The 19,854-nt window shown below is 36.1% G+C and overlaps 1 protein-coding gene across 7 annotated transcripts in view; it reads right to left on the reverse strand.

Moving 5' to 3' along the window:
- The window catches only part of rg (A kinase anchor protein rugose), a 395,524-nt gene that overhangs the window by 308,461 nt on the left and 67,209 nt on the right, over nt 1-19,854 (reverse strand). The window contains exon 2 of one of the 7 annotated variants that reach the window (XM_076532113.1): nt 9,110-9,164. The exons of the other annotated variants lie outside the window; for them this stretch is intronic. Within the exon in view, the coding sequence (XP_076388228.1) occupies nt 9,110-9,148 (39 nt within the window). The 5' untranslated portion in view covers nt 9,149-9,164. The remainder of the gene's footprint in view (nt 1-9,109; nt 9,165-19,854) is intronic. 7 annotated transcript variants of the gene reach the window in all.

Below are 19,854 nucleotides of genomic sequence, written 5' to 3' on the forward strand. Positions count from 1 at the left end.
TGAACCGACGTGATTGTTCAACGTACACGTACATAATTCCCGTAACTAGCCGGTCGGTGTTACACGAAGCCGTAACCAGACGAGCAAATCGATGCTTTGCATCGCTACTAGCCGCATTAATAGCCGAGTTATGTCCTTCACTGGCCAATTGTGCATGGAAAGGGCACAATCCGCGATTAGGCGAACGCTTAGACTACCGGAATACGGATCCGATATTAATTCGCTTCCTTACTGTAATCTACTCTATAACTATGATACATTTTTACGGTCAGGTTACGGTCACTTTTTAGGTTAGGACAGAGTTATATGGACGTATTGTATAATGTTATTGTATGAACTCTTAATGGAGTGTATAGTTATAGGGGTTATAACAAGATTTATGTACTATGAGTCGTCACAGAGTTTTATATGTAGTGTTGTATAGTTATGATTCTTAACAGTGTGACGACACAACATGGAGACAATATTGCAACAGTCTTTACCTCATACTTATGGAAATACCATGGTAATCAGAGTAATTTAAATTACAGAATATTCAAATTTTTGTATAATTATGGAACAGCTGAATAATGGGACAGTTAAATAATAAGATAGCAGTCTGTACAAAAATAATATCAATTTCAAAAGTACACATAACCTAAGAATCTGTGTTTATTCAAGCTAACCTGACCTCACCAAGATTAAAGCTAATATCCTTGCGACTTTCCTTAAATTACTAAAAATGTCTAATTATTAAAATTGCTAAAATTACGATAAACCTAATCTAACGTAGCTTAACTAAGATTAAAGTCTTGCAACCTTCCTTAAATTACTAAAATGCCCAATTACTAAAATTACAATAAACCCGACCTAACTTAACCTAACCTGACCTAATCACAATTAAAGCCAATATGCTTGCAACTCTCCTCAAATTACTAAAATCCCCAATTACTAAAATTGCTAAAATTACGATAAACCCAACCTAACCTAAAATAACCTGACCTAATCAAAATTAAAGCCAATATCCTTGCAACTGTCCTCAAATTACTAAAATCCCTAATTACTAAAATTGCTGAAATTACAATAAACCCAACCTAACATAAAATAACCTAACCTTACCAAAATTAAAGCCAATATCCTTGCAACTGTCCTCAAATTACTAAAACACCTAATCACTAAACTTGCTAAAATTACTGAAGCCATATTTGTAGAGTCTAACATTTGAAGACGCGTAAGACATAAGATCATTGTAATTTTGCAAACAAAAAAGTATGAAATAGTCGGCGTCGAAAGATTCGTAATAACGCGAGCTATCGATGTGCAAAAGCTCATTAAAAACGGAGAGTATCACTTCGGGGGCTCTTCTTTTGATCGAATGTTTAGCTTCGTCGAATCCAGCACCGATTGTACGCCTTCTTCGAAACCATTCACGCGGGATTGCCAATCTGAATTCGTCTGACTCGAAAGTCGTAGGATTGAGAGGATCGACCCAGTTTTCGGGGGATGAATCCCGCGAGAACGATGGAAAAATCGTTTCCAAGATGGTGACGGAGATCGCTCCATTAAACGTAAAGTAATCTCGACGTTCCGATTGTTTCGACGAGGAATTCATTCAAATTGATTGCCTCGAACGATCGATCCATTTGATACGCGACTTCATTCTATACACTTTCCTCTATGTATTACTCATGAGGTATCTTAATCTTACGTGATGAACAACTGATACTCAATTCCTCTGTTTGAACATTTGCAATTTCTGGGGTTATAAATTTCGGAAGTCGGTAAATTAAAATTTGAGAATTTTGTACTTCTATCTTTCATATTTCTAAATTTCTAAATTGCATATACAAATTTCTAAATTGTCAAATTCTATTTTCACCGTTTCTGAGTGATCAAATTTCTAAATTAAAGAATTAAAAAGTGTGACATATCAGTACTTGCAAATTTGTAAGTTTGTAAATTCATAATTTTCCACATCTCACCGCAGCATGTGTGAGCTCTTCACAAGCACTTGACCTGCCCTACACCCCCTACACCCTCCAAATACCCAGAAAGAGTTTGCACGTTTAATTATTTGTTCTCTAATTGATAAACTCATATAATTTGCAGGCGCGCTTTGAACGAGACTACACCAAATGAACAGGGTCATAGTGACCGTACGTCATCGGTTTTTTTTTGTCGAGCAATCGAGGAAAAAAGTTTCTTTTTTTCACGACACTCGTCTATCGATCGACAACGCTAACACGCGCCAGTGAAGTAATTAGACGTTATTAAGCATGTCGGGAATAAATATCGATTATACGCTACAACCCTCTCTATTTTGACGTATACAGTCACATGCAGGACCTTGGACGTTTTACACGCTGTAATCGATACCGGGCGTGACCAGAACGATGAGCGACTGACGGATAATCCCGTGAAATTATTATTAAACGTTAAGAGCCACCTACGAATCCCGACACTCCCTAATCCTTCTATCAGCTGACTAACCGACAATTTACTACGCGGTCTCTCAAAGATAATCATCTCAAATAAATTTAGATTTCGTGACACTGTAGCCCTCCTCCTGGAAGATTTAAAAAATTTCGATATTTTTAAATTTTATATTTTCAGGTATAAAATTTACAACAATAAAAATTTTCATGCATGAAAATTTACAACAATAAAAATTTTCATGTATGAAAATTTAATGTAACATGTTTGTAGCAAGAGCGGTTTGAATTTGATTTTATACCGCCATTGTATGAAACCCTCCTGTTTAAAAATTGACGCGTAACTTTAGTTAAAATGACGGTGAATAATTTCGTGGGGCTGAATCCCGATTGACCCTGTTCGGAGGCTGTCGTTCATTTAACAGCATGATACATGGACAAACATCAACACGTTCTTTTAATTATGTAGATACTTCACAAATAACCGCTGATGTTCACGTTCGAGACCTCGCCTTATAATATCGTGTCACACGTGACACACCCTACATTCAAATGTGTCAAACTTAATTCATGTCATACGTGTGCTTGAAGTTCAAGCTTCATTCTAACTGTAGTCTAGCATACTAATACGGTAATAATTGTTGAATTCTATGTTTAACATTTAAACTTTCTTCACATGTCTTAACATTAAGAGACCTAAGGGACTTTAAAGTCAAAAGACCTTAATCAGATAAATCAAACTGCCTTTTAAGAATCGTGGATTAATAATAATGTTGATGGTATGTAATAATGTTGTACGAAATAATATAATGCAGTATAAAATAATATAATATTGAAACAAGGGGCTCCGAAACTGTGGAGTAACAAAGTATCCAAGTTTCCATATGTGTCAGTGGAAGGAGCGGCACGTCGAGTGTACATTTCATCGAGGCTGGTCCACAAAAATCCGTGTTTCGAGATCAACGTAGCACAGTGGTCAAAGAAAATGGAAGCATACGTAGGAATCCGGAATGTATATTTCTCCGTAAACAAAGCCACTCGGACCCAGATAGAGGTTGGAAAAGTGCCTTTGAAATGGCAACGGCGCCAACGTGCCCGAGCACGCGCCACAAACGACCAACAAACGAACGGGAAGATAGGCGACGTCTCTAAACAACTCCGCCAACACCGACCGAGAACGCACTTACGATCCAAGTGGTGACTGAAAATCAAAGAGAAAAGTCACGGTAGCTCGGAAATGCGATCGAGCACCGGCGAACGCGTCTTCGAGGTGTAAACTTTTACAGAAGCCACTCGGTGAAACGGCACCGAGGGTTGCAGAGAACTGGGTGTCGAGCAAAGGGGAAAGAAAGAAAGAAAGAAAGGGCCAGTGAATGAGGGAACGAACGAAAGAAAGCGTGCAGCAGGGCACTGGGTTCTATCGACTTTTAATTACTTCGCATCGTTTCCCACCAACAACCGTGCTGGCCTCGCAAAACCATACTTCCTCCCTCGTTCTTCGCTCCCTTAGCGAGATACGTCGTCTAAAAATAAACTTTCGTCATTTTTTATTATAATCACCGAATGTGATTTATCGGCCTTTTTTTAGAGTATATTCAACTTTAACTTTGAGTGTGATCTTTGAGAGGGGTTGCAAAATGGCGTCGTTATTTTACTGGAACCCCTTCTGCTACGAGTATATCTTTTGTATTGTAACTTTGATCTGGGTTGAGTCTTGGTACTAATTTTTAGAATGTATACAATTTTTAATGATACGCGATTTTTAGTTACAGCGATCTTTGGTGGACAAAGCGTGTTACACAATGACGCCCTTATTCTACTGCAACCCCTTCTGCTACTGGTATCATATAAAGCTCTTCAGTATTGTAACTGTAACTTGGTCTGGGTTTACTCTTTGTACTAATTTTATTTAGAGCGTATACAATTTTTAATTTTATATGACGATCTTTGGTAGACAACACGTGTTACACAATGGCGCCGTTATTCTACTGCAACCCCTTCTGCTACTGATATCATATAAAACTCTTCGGTACTGTAACTGTAGCTTAGTTTAGGTTTACTCTTTGTACTAATCTTATTTAGAAAGTAATTTTTAATTTTATATGACGATCTTTGGTAGACAACACGTGACAAAATGGCGCCTTTATTTGCTATTTATGGAACCCCTGCAGCTACCAGTAAAACAGCTCTTGTACATCATAACTATGATACGATTTAAATTCGTTCCGTACTATTATTTAAAATAACAACTTTTATCTTCACATTGCGATCTGATGAATAAAACGTACTACAAAATGGCGCAAACCCTTCCTGGAAGCGTATAAAATTTTCGTAGATACAGTTTAGATTGCCGAAAGTGCAGCTACGACTGATTAAAGTGAAAAATATATTCCTTGTTTAGGCAAGAGCGAACAATTGTTTACAGTAGTCACGTTAGTCAAATCGAAAAACAAGGAAAGTACGGACTGAATCGATAAAGCTTATCTTGTGACGAGTGCATAGTACATGTAGTTATATCCCTTTCTGTACAAACTTCTTTTACCTTCACAACATAAATACAATGTAAGTCATAAATAAATAAATAAGAAAATCTGTTTTTGATGTGCAGGATGTTTCTTTCAAATTAAATATCTAAATTTTCACTGTGATTAAAGATAAAAATAAATGACAGAAGTAATTCAGATGTTAAGCTACAAAAGTACAGACAATTTCACACATCGATAAAGCACCCCCATGAGAGCATGTATAACTAGTGATTGCTAGGGATATGCAATTTTTATAACGAATACGCTCGCTTCGAGATTGAAATAGCCAATTGCTCGTGTGCTTCAGGAAATTTTGGTTACCGACGGTTATCGAAATATTTCCAATAACGATTTAATGTTTAATTGCGTAACACATGGTTGCGTTGCATAGGTAATACCTCCCGTTTTTGCGAGTTCAAATTACACGTCGCGTAGATTGATGTATCGATCGAACGTTCATCATGATTCCATGTTTCCCGTGAATTTATAAATCTACATGAAAAATTGCCAGTCTTCGTGACAATCTCGAGCGAACTAGGTGAACGTGTGTATGGAACAAAACCATACAAAGCTTTGAAGATCCGAAATCATCAAAATGGTATTTTCAGAAGGTAAAATTACTTTGGTGGAGCAGTTGATAATTCAAGTCGGGTCCATCGCGACCTTAATTTCCTTTCAACGTGCTCCTTTTGGACACCGGCGAAAAAGCCAATTTCGGGAAATTAAGTATTCCTATCGAATTTCAATCGAAAGATATCGGTATCAATTTGCTAGGTGAATGATTTTTAAATTTTAGAAGATTGGTAAAAATATCTACTTGGAAAATAAAGACTGCACTTTTTATACAAACCTTTTCGCTATTAAAAATGTATATTTCCAATAATTTAATAAATTTATTAAAACTAATTTGACAGATTAAACACGTATCAACTGACACATAAGAAGATCCAACATGAATTTGAATGACTCCATACTTGAATATCTGACATATTCATACTTTGTTGTATAATTATAAAACAAGAATTAGAACAGTCATATTTCCGTAAAAATATTTTCAGCGAATCGACACAGTTTCCCGACAGAAACGGATCCAAACACGACGATCCATTTATGCTATTCCTAGAGAGAGGTTATGAAAACATCGAGTACGCGAGCGGAAAAAAGCAAAATTTGTGTTTGCTACTGTAAATAAATCACGTGTTTGCGTGGCAGTATTTCATTCGGTTATTATGTTTCCCTTTTCCCAAGCAAATCCACTCGCAGCCTCTTTCATAAGCGTGCACAGTTGTATAATTTAGAAAAGATTCTCCAGAGAAGATGAACGATGCTGCTCATTTTTCTTCCATCAACAATTACTCCGACAAATTATTTCTCTTTCGACTCTTTCCGCAAAAGGAAAACGCCTCTTTTTAAGCGGAACTTTATGCTGTTAAATGTTGGAACTAAGAATTAATTTATTCTTTACTGTTAGATAATTCAACACTCTTTTTATGGTACATACCGCAATGTGTGCAAACGGAGGCGTTGTAATTTTTATTCTATGTAAGGAAATTTGCTAGTTTATATTGTTTTAGGGTATTCTGTGAAATGTGAACAGATAGGGGATGTTTATCAAAGTTCTTTAAATTCTGAAACAAATTGTAAGAAGGTTCTACAATTTCTCAAAATCGAAATAAGTAAGATGTTAATAAAAATGTTTACGAAAGTCGACAAGTTTGTTTAATTATGTTAAATATGCAAAACTACTTTCACTAAAATTACCACCCTTAAAGACTTGATCGAATTACAAAACGAATTACGATAAAAAAATGAGGGTCTCAGTATACCAGAAATATTATTTGATCATTTCGAAGAGAAATCGAAGTAATAAAATTTCACGTATTTTATTAAAATACCCGATCCTTCCGGATATTAAACTATCCCATTTATTCTGTTTCAATTTGAAGAGAATCAGGAGAAATTCGGCCACCCCTGTATCAATCACCCTCTCGCGTTCCCGCCGCTCCCACCCCGGGCTATTTTCCATCTACCGATAACTCTGCCAATATTTGAGATCCATGCAAGTCGTTGCATCATTAGGGATCATTAGTGATACCCTAATCCCCGTAATTGAAGGCAAACCGGCGTCGCTCGAATTCAGAGTGAAGTCATCGGGAGATAATTGTCGAATATCAATCGAATCGCTTGCCGTTCTCGAATCGCTCTTCACAACGGATGCTCTAATATTTACGCAGCTCGCGAGGAGAACTCTTCGCTGTTTAATAGTCGATTTCCATCGATTTCCTCGGAAAATTTCGAGGATACTAAACTTGTATATATTTTAAGTCTCTATCAAACTCATGTATTTTAAAATTCATGTGTACGTAAATAAACTCGTATGTATTTTAAAACATATAAATGATAAATTACTATAAATAATAAGTGACTATAAATGATAAACTCACATATATTTTTAAACCGATATAAATGAACACATGTATTTAAAAATTTACGTACACATAAATAAATTCATATATTTAAAAACTGACATCTTCAAATAAATCCTTAAAAATATTTTTAAAAATTCTTATTTTATTAAAATACATGTTCTATACATATGCATAAAGTCCAAGGAATAATATATTTAAAACGAACCATAATTTTGAATGTTATATTTCAAAACAGACATCTTTAAATAAATCTTTAAAATATTAAAAGAAAAATCTTATTTTATAAAAATATATGTTCTGTACATATGCATAGACAGATCCAAGGAATAACATATTTAAGAATCATAATTTTGAATGTTATAATTGTGTCATAATTTTATGAATATGTTGGACTAAGAACATAGAGTACATGAAATATTTGCAGCGAGGATAAAATATGGATTTATCGCAAGAGCAAGAGAAATATTAATGCAGCATTTATATTTTGCCCTAGTGTAACGAAATACAGGTACTTAAAAAATCGCTGTTGAACGTAGCTACAAAGTTCAGTGCGAAAGTTTTTCGCATAAAGGTAAAGCGTTCAAGTTAAATGCACAGGGGCGAATGAACTTCTCGAATGTAGGCTATGAACTTCTTGTATTCCTAAGTGCGAACGACGTTTCCCATAACACTTGAAAAGTATTATACTTCACTTGTTCGCTTTTACACGTGTTTCAAAGTGTACCGACCTAATTTTCCAAAATAGGCAGTGCCTGGCGACAAACAAAATAAAAACACGTATGCTCCGTCGTTCAGAGGCTTTGAATTAATTATACAATTCTTAAAAGTTCGTACAAAATACACCGAGTGATAAAAAATAGACACAATTATTTTAATAAACTTCCCGTACTAAAAACCTGCTAAAATGTAAAAAGATTACACGACCTTTTTCGTATAAATTAACAGTAACTGTCACCGTAATAAATTTAACACGAGAAAACAGAACACATGGTCGAATATTTAAAGCTACAAGAGTTTAAAATATTAAGGTATCATTTTTCCAATGCTGAGGTGCCGATCGACCGCGACTGTTAATCGTTTAATTTTATAATTCACGTGAAAGGATTAATAATTAACGCGTCCCACGGAGCGGCGAAAATGTGGGTGCACGCGAAACACGACACGGTAGCGTCGCGACGTTTATGCAGGCACGAAAAAAGACACACGTGAAACGCGGTGAAGCTAGGTAAAGTATAATCAATACTTTAACGTAGTGTCGCACGTAGATCCTGCTTATCTGCGATGACATTCAACGATAATTCGAAATCGAATGTTTGACGGGTAACAAATTTTTCTCCTTTCGGAAGATTACATTTTGTATGTGATCTATGCACTGCGACGCCACTTTAATTTTACGCAAAGGAACTGATAAAATAAATGAAATATATCTTTGATATAAAAGGGAAGCATCAGATTTTTTATACATATGCTTCAGTATGGAAGAAATTGTAAACTAAGCGATTTTTTATTTGGATATTTGAAGGTACTGAGACGTCGTTTCACATAAATCAGCTGCAATAAATCCGCCTGCAATAAATCTGCAATAAATCTGCAGTACGATCGAGCTCTTAATTATGTGCATTACAAGAATATCTGAGAGTTTCGTTATTGAAAGCAAATTATTTAATATTGTTACCGAATATAAGAGATTTGCTGGGTCAAATATTTTAGATGTCAGTTTAAGGAATATCTGTTCAAGACTTACCAAACCCACCGACACCCGTAAACGATCTTCGAGTAACATCTTGCTTGCAACTTACCTGAAATGAATACAAGATTATTTATTATTTGCGTGAAATTTTTGCAATGATTTACAGGAATGATTTAACTCGTACAAAATAAAAATGAAGCATTAAGAACAAATTTGAAACATGAAAATGTAATAGTTTCAATGTACTACAATAATTTGCTAGCTTCATGAAATAATTTTACACCCAAGAATCAGACAAAAATTTGTTCTTCCGTTTCTCAATTTTTATACAAGAAATTTTCCCCCCTTTTCGAAGTATCCCAAAATAGTTCAGCAGCAATTTTAATTTAAAAATAACTCCACAGCAGAGTGGAAATAAATCAGAATGATCAATCGAGCGTCGTTCGAGAAAGTCAAAGTGCAAAGGGTTAACACCCGTCAGGTCGCCGAGAAAAGAGAGGACTTCTTCTGGAAAAGAAGAGCGCGACAAGTAAAAGGTTATTTATCTTTCCCGGCTGTTAGCCGAGTAAAATTGAGGAACATTTTCCAGAGACGGTCACGTAGTATAACAAGTGGAAGTGGTCGAAAGTGAAGCAGACAGAACAGGAAGACGACAACGCTGCCGCGTAAACGAACCGTGCTTGAAAGTCAAATTCGTCGCATGTTCGACAACGATATTTTCTTTTGCCGCGTACGAAAATTATTTTTCAGCCGGTGTAGAGTTTCTGAAATACACCGGCGACGTCGTGCAACAGGATACCGCGAGGCCGGTAATGAAACTGCCAAGATTTATGAACAGCTTTTGGTACTTCGCAGCCATCCCTCTTTTTTTAAATTAAATGTCAAAGCTTGCAATTTTCTGCAATTGTCCGCGACAGGATACGGCGAACTAGTGAAATAGGAGGATTTTTCTTACTCCTCGGGAACACCTGGATTACTTTTTAATTTTCCTGTAGCGCTCTTTGTGGTGCATTGGTTTCACGTAATTTGGGAGCGCAGGTATAGCAACTTTCTTTAAACAGACTTTTAAAATGTTTGAAAATTGGAGGTTAGGATTTAGGAAGTTAGATATGTGGATATATGGAAATCAAGTTTAGGAACAGGAAATGGGAATATTAAAATATGTCATTTTAGTAACTTCTTAACACTAAACCTACCGGCATGTAGGTCATTTTAATTTGAAATTAAAAATGAAGTTAAAAAATGAATAAAGAAACGACGAAACATAAATTAGTGTACACTTTTATTCTTTATCTTGATGAAAATCAATTCTGATTTAAAGAAATGTATTTTAAAAAAATGTATTCTTTATAATAAGAAACTTGTGGAGCGGTCATTTGACTGGTTTGGTAGTTTTAATGTTAATTTAGCATTTTAAAAATGACTATTTTAAAATGGAATTTTAAAAATTTGACTATCTAAAAATTTAAAAGTAAGCACACCACGAATTCAAAAATGTAGAAACTTCGCATCTTTGTCCTTGTCGTATCAAATATTAAGTCACCACACTACCTCATGGTTCCACATGAAATAAAGTCACTACACCGTATGAAGCAGCAGCAATCGCGAAAAAGGCAGTCGCCCGACAAAATAAAAATTAATATCGTCGTCCAATAATATTTCAACGAGCAGCGTCTTCAGTCTGCTTTTAAGCAAAAATAACCGGGTCATCCATTTCATTTTTCACAATTCGAATCACCTGAATTAATCACCCTTCCCTGTGAATATAAAGCAATTTTGAAGCAGTCCAACAAGGAGTGAACAAGGTTTCCTTGGGTGTTTCTGAGCGTTCGCAGGCCGAACACGTAGCGACAATATTTCATTGCTACGCTAACCAGTGAACCGGAAATGGATTGTTTTGTGGAAACACGACTCGCGTATAAGATCAATGTTCCCTTTTTTCACGTATAATCGTAGTATGTGTATACCGACGCAACAGTACGACAGCTGTCACGACATAATACTATAGCTTTTACGACGCAGGGTGTACAGAGGGTAGTATGCATTAATTTTTTAAATACACACGTTCATCGGTTTTATAGGAACAAGGACGCAATAACAGACATTCTTGAGAACATTTTCGGACCGGCAAACAGCAATTCGAGAGGTGAAATATCTCTTAAACGCCGCTGAAAATCTACCCTGAGCCGACCTTCTCTTTCCTCTTCTTCGTTTGCCCTCGTATACTTGCAGACTGCTTAAGTGCACGCTCCACCCGCGGAAATTTCATAGACCCTAACAATCTGGAAGCTATTACCGAGTCTATGGGACTATTATGTGCACCACTTTGAAGACACGAAGCTCGGTTACGTGGCTGTGATCGCATGGACACTTTACACGGCCAAATCGGAATTCACGATAGCGTTCGAGACCGAAATCGATTGTACTGAAAACTGCGCTGTACACTAGTTTTAACTCTGAGTTCAGTCTTTCTTTTATTTGCAGTTTTTTAGTCGGATTTGGACAAGAAGATTATTAAGACAGATTAGTGGACAGATGATTAATGATCATTGTTACGATAATTATTTTAACAGTCATGGTATCACAACAGTCATTTGTATAATTAATGACAGGAAGTTTGTAGGAAGAAATACATTTAGTGTGAAACTTTCTTTGTACGAAGTTTTAGAAACACTTTTGAGCAAGCTTTATGTCTTTAGCACAATTTACTTGTACAAGTTTTATGTTCCGGACATTTTGTTCAAACTCTTTCAATAGTTTCAGACATTTTGTTCAAACTTGTTTTTAATATAAAAATTAATCTGTGCAAAATCTATCAATTGTTACAGACGTTTTGTTCAAACTTGATGTGTTTAGTACAAACACTTATTTGTCAAATTTTATGTCTTTAGTGCAAACATTTATTTCTGCAAACTTCTATGTCAATAGGTCCAGACATTTTGTACAAACTTGTCCTTAGTACAAAAATTAATCTGTGCAAACTCTAACAATAGTTACAGACGTTTTGTACAAACTTGATGTGTTTAGTACAAACACTTATTTATCAAATTTTATGTCTTCATTACAGACATTTATTACTGCAAACTTTCATGTCAATAGGTCCAGACATTTTGTACAAACTTGTCCTTAGTACAAAAATTAATCTGTGCAAACTCTAACAATAGTTACAGACATTTTGTTTAAACTTGATGTGTTTAGTACAAACACTTATTTGTCAAATTTTATGTCTTTAGTACAAACAATTATTTCTGTAAACTTCTATGTCAATAGGTCCAGACATTTTGTGCAAACTTGTCCTTAGTACAAAAATTAATCTGTGCAAACTCTAACAATAGTTACAGACATTTTGTACAAACTTGATGTCTTTAGTAGAAACACTTATTTGTCAAATTTTATGTCTTTAGTGCAAACATTTATTTCTCCAAACTTCTATGTCAATAGGTCCAGACATTTTGTGCAAACTTGTCTTTAGTACAAAAATTAATCTGTGCAAACTTTATGTCAGTTACAAACATTTTATGTAAACTTAGTGCTTTTGGTACAAAATTTGTCTTTTTCAAACTGTATGTCTTGAGTAAAAACTAATTTCTGAGGCCATTAAAGAAGGTTGAAAAATGGCGATGACTGACTGGTGTATCATTTCATGATCTACAATTTTTGTGACATACCAAAGTGCAGGTGTCTAAATTTTTAAACATAGAATTTGTCAAATTTTGAAGCTTGAAAAGAGGAGAAGTGAAGTTGAGAATACTGAAATAAATACGTGACCAAGAATATCAAATAGACATCTCTAAATATTAGCTAGAATATTTACAAGCTTGCAAAGAGGAAAATTTGTGAAGTAGAAAATTGAGTAAATAGTGTCCAAGCTAGAATAACAAATATCAGATAGAATATTGACAGGATTGAAAAAAAATGAAAATTGTGAAGTAGAAAGTAGAGTACGTGTTCGACTAGAATAACAAATACAAGGTAGAATATTGATTGAAAAGAAAAGTAAAATAGTGAAGTAAATGTGAAGAGAAAGCATGTAGGTTTCATTACCGCGATCGAGTGATAGATGAATCATTAGCGTCGAGATGCTCTTTAATTGGTGTTGAGGTGGCACCAAAAAAACTCTATTAATAGGCCTCTAAACGTCCTATATTTACGAGTTCAAGTGACGAACGTTGAAAGGTCGAGAGAAAAGGAGAGCAATCTCGCTCGAGGGCAATACCGTGGCCGACAGGTATTTAAGAATCGGCTAGAAAATGGAACAACCCGAATCGAAACGCAATTATGCTGGCCTAATAAACACACGACGCATTGTGATTCAAGGTTTGCATTCCACATTTTCAGCATCGATTCTACGTATTCCAACGATCAGTTTCTCGCAAAAACATCGAACGAATCGTACAGAAGTACCTCGGGATTAAATTGTCCGGTCCCGATGGAAACTTCACGGTTGAATTAATTTGCTTTCCGTACAATGCTGCCGCGAGCAGCAGTTTAATTATCCTGCGAGTCCGCGCGCAAAAGTGTTTCGCAAGGTACCATGAATTCGACAGACGACCAACTATCGAGCTCTCGAAATAGTTAGAAAGAGAGAACTCACGCGCGTATACGATTTCGGCAAGGAATTCGTGAATCGTTTATTTCGAATCCAACTCGAGCCTTGTTTTATTCAACCATTTATCGGCTCGCTGCCGCTACTCTCATTTATTTCGGCGACCTACTATTTTTATAACGCTCCGTAGACCAAAAAAACAAATTCTCTGCTTTAGAATTCTGCTATCTATAAATTTTGTAATTCGTGCACTTGGAATTTTTTATGCTACTGAATTTTTATTTTCTCAAATATTTGCGTCGTTGTAACGGTATTCAATAAGAATATTGATATCTTTAAAAAAAAAATATTGAAATATGTACATTTTTGAGTTATTGCGTTTTAATACCTTAACTTAGAATTTTTTGGGCAGTTGCGTTATTCACAGGTAACTAGTTAGTGCTGCAATGTGAAAAGAAATATAGAAAGTTAAGAAGTTAGGCACATTTTGTATTGAACAATTAGTATGAAGATGACTATGAAGATTACAATTAAAATTGAACTCAAAATTCAGTTACGGTGAACATACGAGTCTGGTTTAGTATATATGAACTGTAGAGCGCGTCACGAGTGTGTCATGGTATTATAAGGCAAGGGGTTGAAGTGTCTGAGTATCCAAATTTCAGTATCATCAAAATTATGAATCTACAAATTTCCAAGCCTAAATTGTGAACCCTCGAATCTTAGTATTTATCAATTTTCAGATGTACAACCCTCAAGTCTAATATTTTAACATTTCTAAATTTCCAACCCTCAAATGTTAATACCTCAAAATTTCTAAAAAATTAATGTATCCCATATATCCTAATATTTACAACCCCAAAGCCTAGTATCTCCAAACTTTCAGACTACCAACCCCCAAATCCTAATATTTCAAACCTTCTAAATTTCCACCCCCTCAAATTTTAATATCTAAAAATTTCCAAATGTCCAACCCCCAAGTCTAATATTTTAACATTTCTAAATTTCCAACCCTCAAATGTTAATACCTCAAAATTTCCAAAAAATTAATGTATCCCATATATCCTAATATTTACAACCTCCAAAGCCTAGTATCTCTAAACTTTCAGACTACCAACCTCCAAATCCTAATATTTCAAACCTTCTAAATTTCCACCCCCTCAAATCTTAATATCTAAAAATTTCCAAATGTCCAACCCCCAAAAACCTAATGTCTCCAACCCCTAAATCCTATCTTTAAATTTTCAAACTACCAACCCCCAAATCCTAATATTTCAAACCTTCTAAATTTCCACCCCCTTAAATCTTAATATCTGAAAATTTCCAAATATCCAACCCCCAAAAACCTAATGTCTCCAACCCCCGAAAACCTAATATCTCCAACCCCTAAATCCTATCTTTAAATTTTCAAACTACCAACCACCAAATCCTAATATTTCAAACCTTCTAAATTTCCACCCCCTTAAATCTTAATATCTAAAAATTTCCAAATGTCCAACCCCCAAAAACCTAATGTCTCCATACCTCAAAAACCTAATATCTCCAACCCCTAAATCCTATCTCCAAATTTTCAAACTACCAACCCCCAAATCCTAATATTTCAAACCTTCTAAATTTCCACCCCCTCAAATCTTAATATCTAAAAATTTCCAAATGTCCAACCCCCAAAAACCAACCCCTAAATGCTACTATCTCCAATAAGCCCCACCACTTCCAAGAACCCCAAGTTCCACAAACTTGTAGTAATATTTTCCAACTGACGATAGTGAACAAAATTAAATAGCAGACTAGCAATTTTGCAGGGAATACCGTCGGTCTCGGTTAAGGTTGTTCGGAAAAAAAAAGTCATGCAGAAGCGAACGAGGGCTGACTGTTGATCCAAAAAGCTTGGAGGCACGTTTGTCGTGTTTGCGAGAGATTAGGTTGGCTCGGCTGATAAGAGCAACTCAAACACGTACTTTTTAATGAGAGCGTCGGCCGTGATGCAGCGTTCGACGAAAGCGGAAACGGGATCATGCAACGGATGTTTGATCCTCCGCATTCATACTCCTCTTTTTTTCATTTCCCGTTTGGTTTTCGTCGAAATTGAATGGCGCTTTAACGATGAGTTTCACGCTCGGCTCGACTCGGCTCCGCTCGGCTCCGATCAGCTCCATTGGGCCCTGAACGATTCGCGCGAATGTTATTTCGCGTAATCTGTCGAAATTCCGAAGCGTTCGCGCTGAATTTCCACTCTAGGATGTTCATTAAACCGTCCACCGATACTTCGCTCATTATTATCGAATTATCGATCTGCTAACAATTGGTCCAAAATCGATTTATCGCGAATTTCGGCAGCTCGATTGCGCCATTAAGCATCAACGAGCCTTATTGCTCGCTAATTAATACGATAGATTGAATTAGCGTGTCGCGTGAAACGCGATTAATACTGAAATGTTTGAATAGGAACCTTCCTTGGGATAATCGATAAACACCGTTTTCTTTAATTTTGCAATCCATTAACTCAAATTGAAATGGGGTTCTACTGTAAAAAAATAGAACTTCATTTGCTGACCTACATTTGAATGTCTACATAAATTGCTACTTCTGAAAGTGTCAAAGTTTATACATTTTTTTTTAACTTAACAAACCACAAATTTAAAAACTTGAAAATTCATAAATGTAACTTAAGAATCTATAAATTTAAAAACCTGAAAATCTGCAAATTAAGGATTTGAAAATCTACAAACTTCCAAACTAGAAAGTCCACAAATTAAAAAACTTGCAAATCCATAAATTTAAAAACCAGAAAATCTATAAATTAAAAATTTGAAAATCTACAAACTTCCAAACTAAAAACTCCACAAATTAAAAAACTTGCAAATCTGTAAATTGAAAACCTGAAAATCTGCAAACTAAAAATTGGGAAATCTACAAACTCCCAAACTAGAAAGTCTATAAACTAAAAAACTTGCAAATCTATAAATGTAAAAACCTGAAAATCTGCAAACTAAAAATTTGAAAATCTACAAACTTCCAAACTAAAAACTCCACAAACTCAAAAACTTGCAAACCTATAACTTTAAAATCCTAAAAATCCATAAATTAAAATCTAGAAAACCTATAAACCTCTCAACACAAAAGTCTAAAAATTCCAAAACTTGAAGACCCACAAAAAAAGTAAAAATGCATACATTAAAAAATTTAAGAACCTCTCTCGTTATATCGCCGTCCAACCGAAAATTTATCCATAATCGTCGCATAATAAAATCCGAAATTATCTGGGTCCATTATTTCCCAAGTACCGTCATTGTTAATGCGTTTATAATAAAGAATAGAGTCTCGTTATACGACGCATTAAATGTTAACTACCCTTATCGTAAACTAGATTTAAATAAACTTGATTACACCGCGGCCCTACGGCAACTCGCTCGGTTCGGTAAAACGAATTACACGAACATCTTTCCAGCGAAACGAGCGACTTTAATTACGTCCGGCAAAAATAGTTTAACAATTAGCCTCAACGGTGGGGCTGAATTAAAGTAGCTACGTCTAGATTCCTGGACTTTATCATGGGACTAATGATTTCAATTTTAGTACGAGATTACGATTTTGCTTTGCCATTGTTTCCTGTTAAATTGTACGATTATATTTGAAAGAAGGAGAGTTAATTATGTTTCATTCAGGTGTAAAAGGTGGTTAATGTAGAAAAGGGTAAAAGACAGTTTTAAATTTGCTGTCACAGTAGTTAAGGTGGAGAGGAAATAATTATATGGAAGAGGTAAGAGATACTTCTTTTAGCTAAAAAATTATGCAATTTACAAATTAATTTGTATGGTTCATATTGTGTGGTTTCTTTTGAGTGTTTCGTTAAATATACAGGGTGTCTCACAATTAGATCCGTCAGTAGGTTCGAAGCTGTCGCTCTCGCGTTTGCGCATGCGTAGTCCACGCACTCTGATTGGTCCGTGTTTTTCCTTAATAATTCGGAAACGAAGCTCCGAACTCCATTTTTGCAAAGGGAAATCTTATTCAGAATCACGTCAGCTACCCCTCAAATTCCAAATCTCCCAAATTCTCAAATCCCCAAATTCCCAAATTCCAAATTTCCCAAATTCTCAACCCCCCAAATTCCAAATCTCCCAAATTCTCAAATCCCCAAATTCCAAATCTCCCAAATTCTCAAATCCCCAAATTCCAAATTTCCCAAATTCTCAAGCCCCCAAGTTCCAAATCTCCCAAATTTCCAACCCCCTAAATTCCAAATCTCCCAAATTCTCAACCCCCCAAATTCCAAATCTCCCAAATACTCAACCCCCCAAATTCTCAACCCCCCAAGTTCCAAATCTCCCAAATTCTCAACCCCCCAAATTCCAAATCTCCCAAATCCTTAACCCCCCAAATTCCAAATCTCCCAAATTCTCAACCCCCCAAATTCCAAATCTCCCAGATTCTCAAACCCCCAAATCTCAACTTCTCCAAATTCTCAAACCCCCAAATTTCAACTCCCCAAATTCTAAATCTCCTAAATTCTCAACCCCCCAAATTCCAAATCTCTCAAATTTTCAACCCCCCAAATTCCAAATCTCCCAAATCCTTAACCCCCCAAATTCCAAATCTCCCAAATTCTCAACCCCCCAAGTTCCAAATCTCCCAAATTCTCAAACCCCCAAATCTCAACTTCTCCAAATTCTCAAACCCTCAAACCTCAACTTTCCCAAATTCTCAAATTTCCAAAAATTCAAAACCCCAATACTACCCCCATTATTCTCAAGTTCAAGTGCCTCTCTCAAGCTTTCCACTTACACTAGGGACTCACACTAATTGTGCCACACCCTGTATATTAATTACACTTAATATTAATTTTCCCTCAGCAAATGTATACGAAGGAACACATAGAAGAGAATATATACAGAAGCCAACACTTGGGTCAACTTCTTCTCGCTCCAACTCGAGGGTTGACACAGGTACCTTAACTGTCAGACACCTCATCAATTCTCACGAGACCAGATTCGATCAAATAACTACAAAACCAATAAACAGGTTTCGAAACACCATAAATCGCAACTCAAACATATCCTATAATGCTCAAAAGATCAATCCACTCACACCAGGTACACGTATCGAATGTAATAATAATGGAAAGCAAACTTCACGAGCAAACCGAGAGATACAAAATAGTCTCGACGTCGGATTACGCAATGATTTATCGTCGTTGGGGAATCAATATCTGGATAATCCGTTAATGGTAGGTGATTATAACCCCATACGACATTAGTAATTCCACGAATGACCGAGCATTTGTCAACGGCTATGACCCTAACAATTTGTAACGCGACGATCTCGCAATAGAATTTCATCGAAATAGAATCGAAAACGGAACGAAACTCTGCACCGTCTTCCAGACGAATTTACAACGGAGCGTTTTTGCATTTTAATCTTCGTAACTCAATTAATTCAATCCGCGGCGAAGTTAATTCATTGCGCAACGTTTAATATGAACGAAGAGAAGCGAAGGGCAAGGTGTTAATATTCATGCCTGGCGATTTTCTGCTTCGTGGCTGGAACAACGTTTAAGGGGGATTCCCTAATTAAAAGTAACGACACCGGAATTCAGTTATGGGATATTCTCATATCCAGGGATATGAGAAGAACGGGTCAGACGGTGCCTTCCTTCGATGCTGCTTCGAACGACGAAACGTGTAATGGTAACTAAATCCTTTGTGCGTCGATGTGTTTTACGCGTTGTTTATGCAAATAGGAACTAGGGTGGGGATTATGCAATGCATGGAAGGCTGTAGCTTTTATGCTTTTGACGGCGGGAAATTTAAATTTTCGGAGGTTGAGATAGGCACTTGGAATTGGGGATGTTAGGGTTATTGGATATTGAGGGGTTGAATTTTTGGAAATTTGAGAATTTGGAGAATTGGGGATTGAGGGGGTTGAAAATTTTGAGAGGTTGAAATTTGGGGGTTTGAGAACTTTGAGAGGTTGAAATTTGGGGGTTTCAGAATTTGGAGAAGATGAGATTTGGGGGTTTGAGAATTTGGGAAATTTGGAATTTGGAGATTTGAGAATTCGGGAATTTGTGAATTTGGGAGCTTGGGAATTTGGGGAGCTTGGGAATTTGGGGGCTTGAGAATTCGGGGGCTTGAGAATTCGGGGGCTTGGGAATTCGGGTGCTTTGGAATTCGGATGCTTGGGAATTCGGGTGCTTGGAAATTCGGGTGCTTGGGAATTCGGGTGCTTTCGAATTCGGGTGCTTGGGAATTCG

This window comes from Megachile rotundata, chromosome 5 (assembly GCF_050947335.1).
Source record: "Megachile rotundata isolate GNS110a chromosome 5, iyMegRotu1, whole genome shotgun sequence".
Lineage (NCBI taxonomy): Eukaryota > Metazoa > Arthropoda > Insecta > Hymenoptera > Megachilidae > Megachile > Megachile rotundata.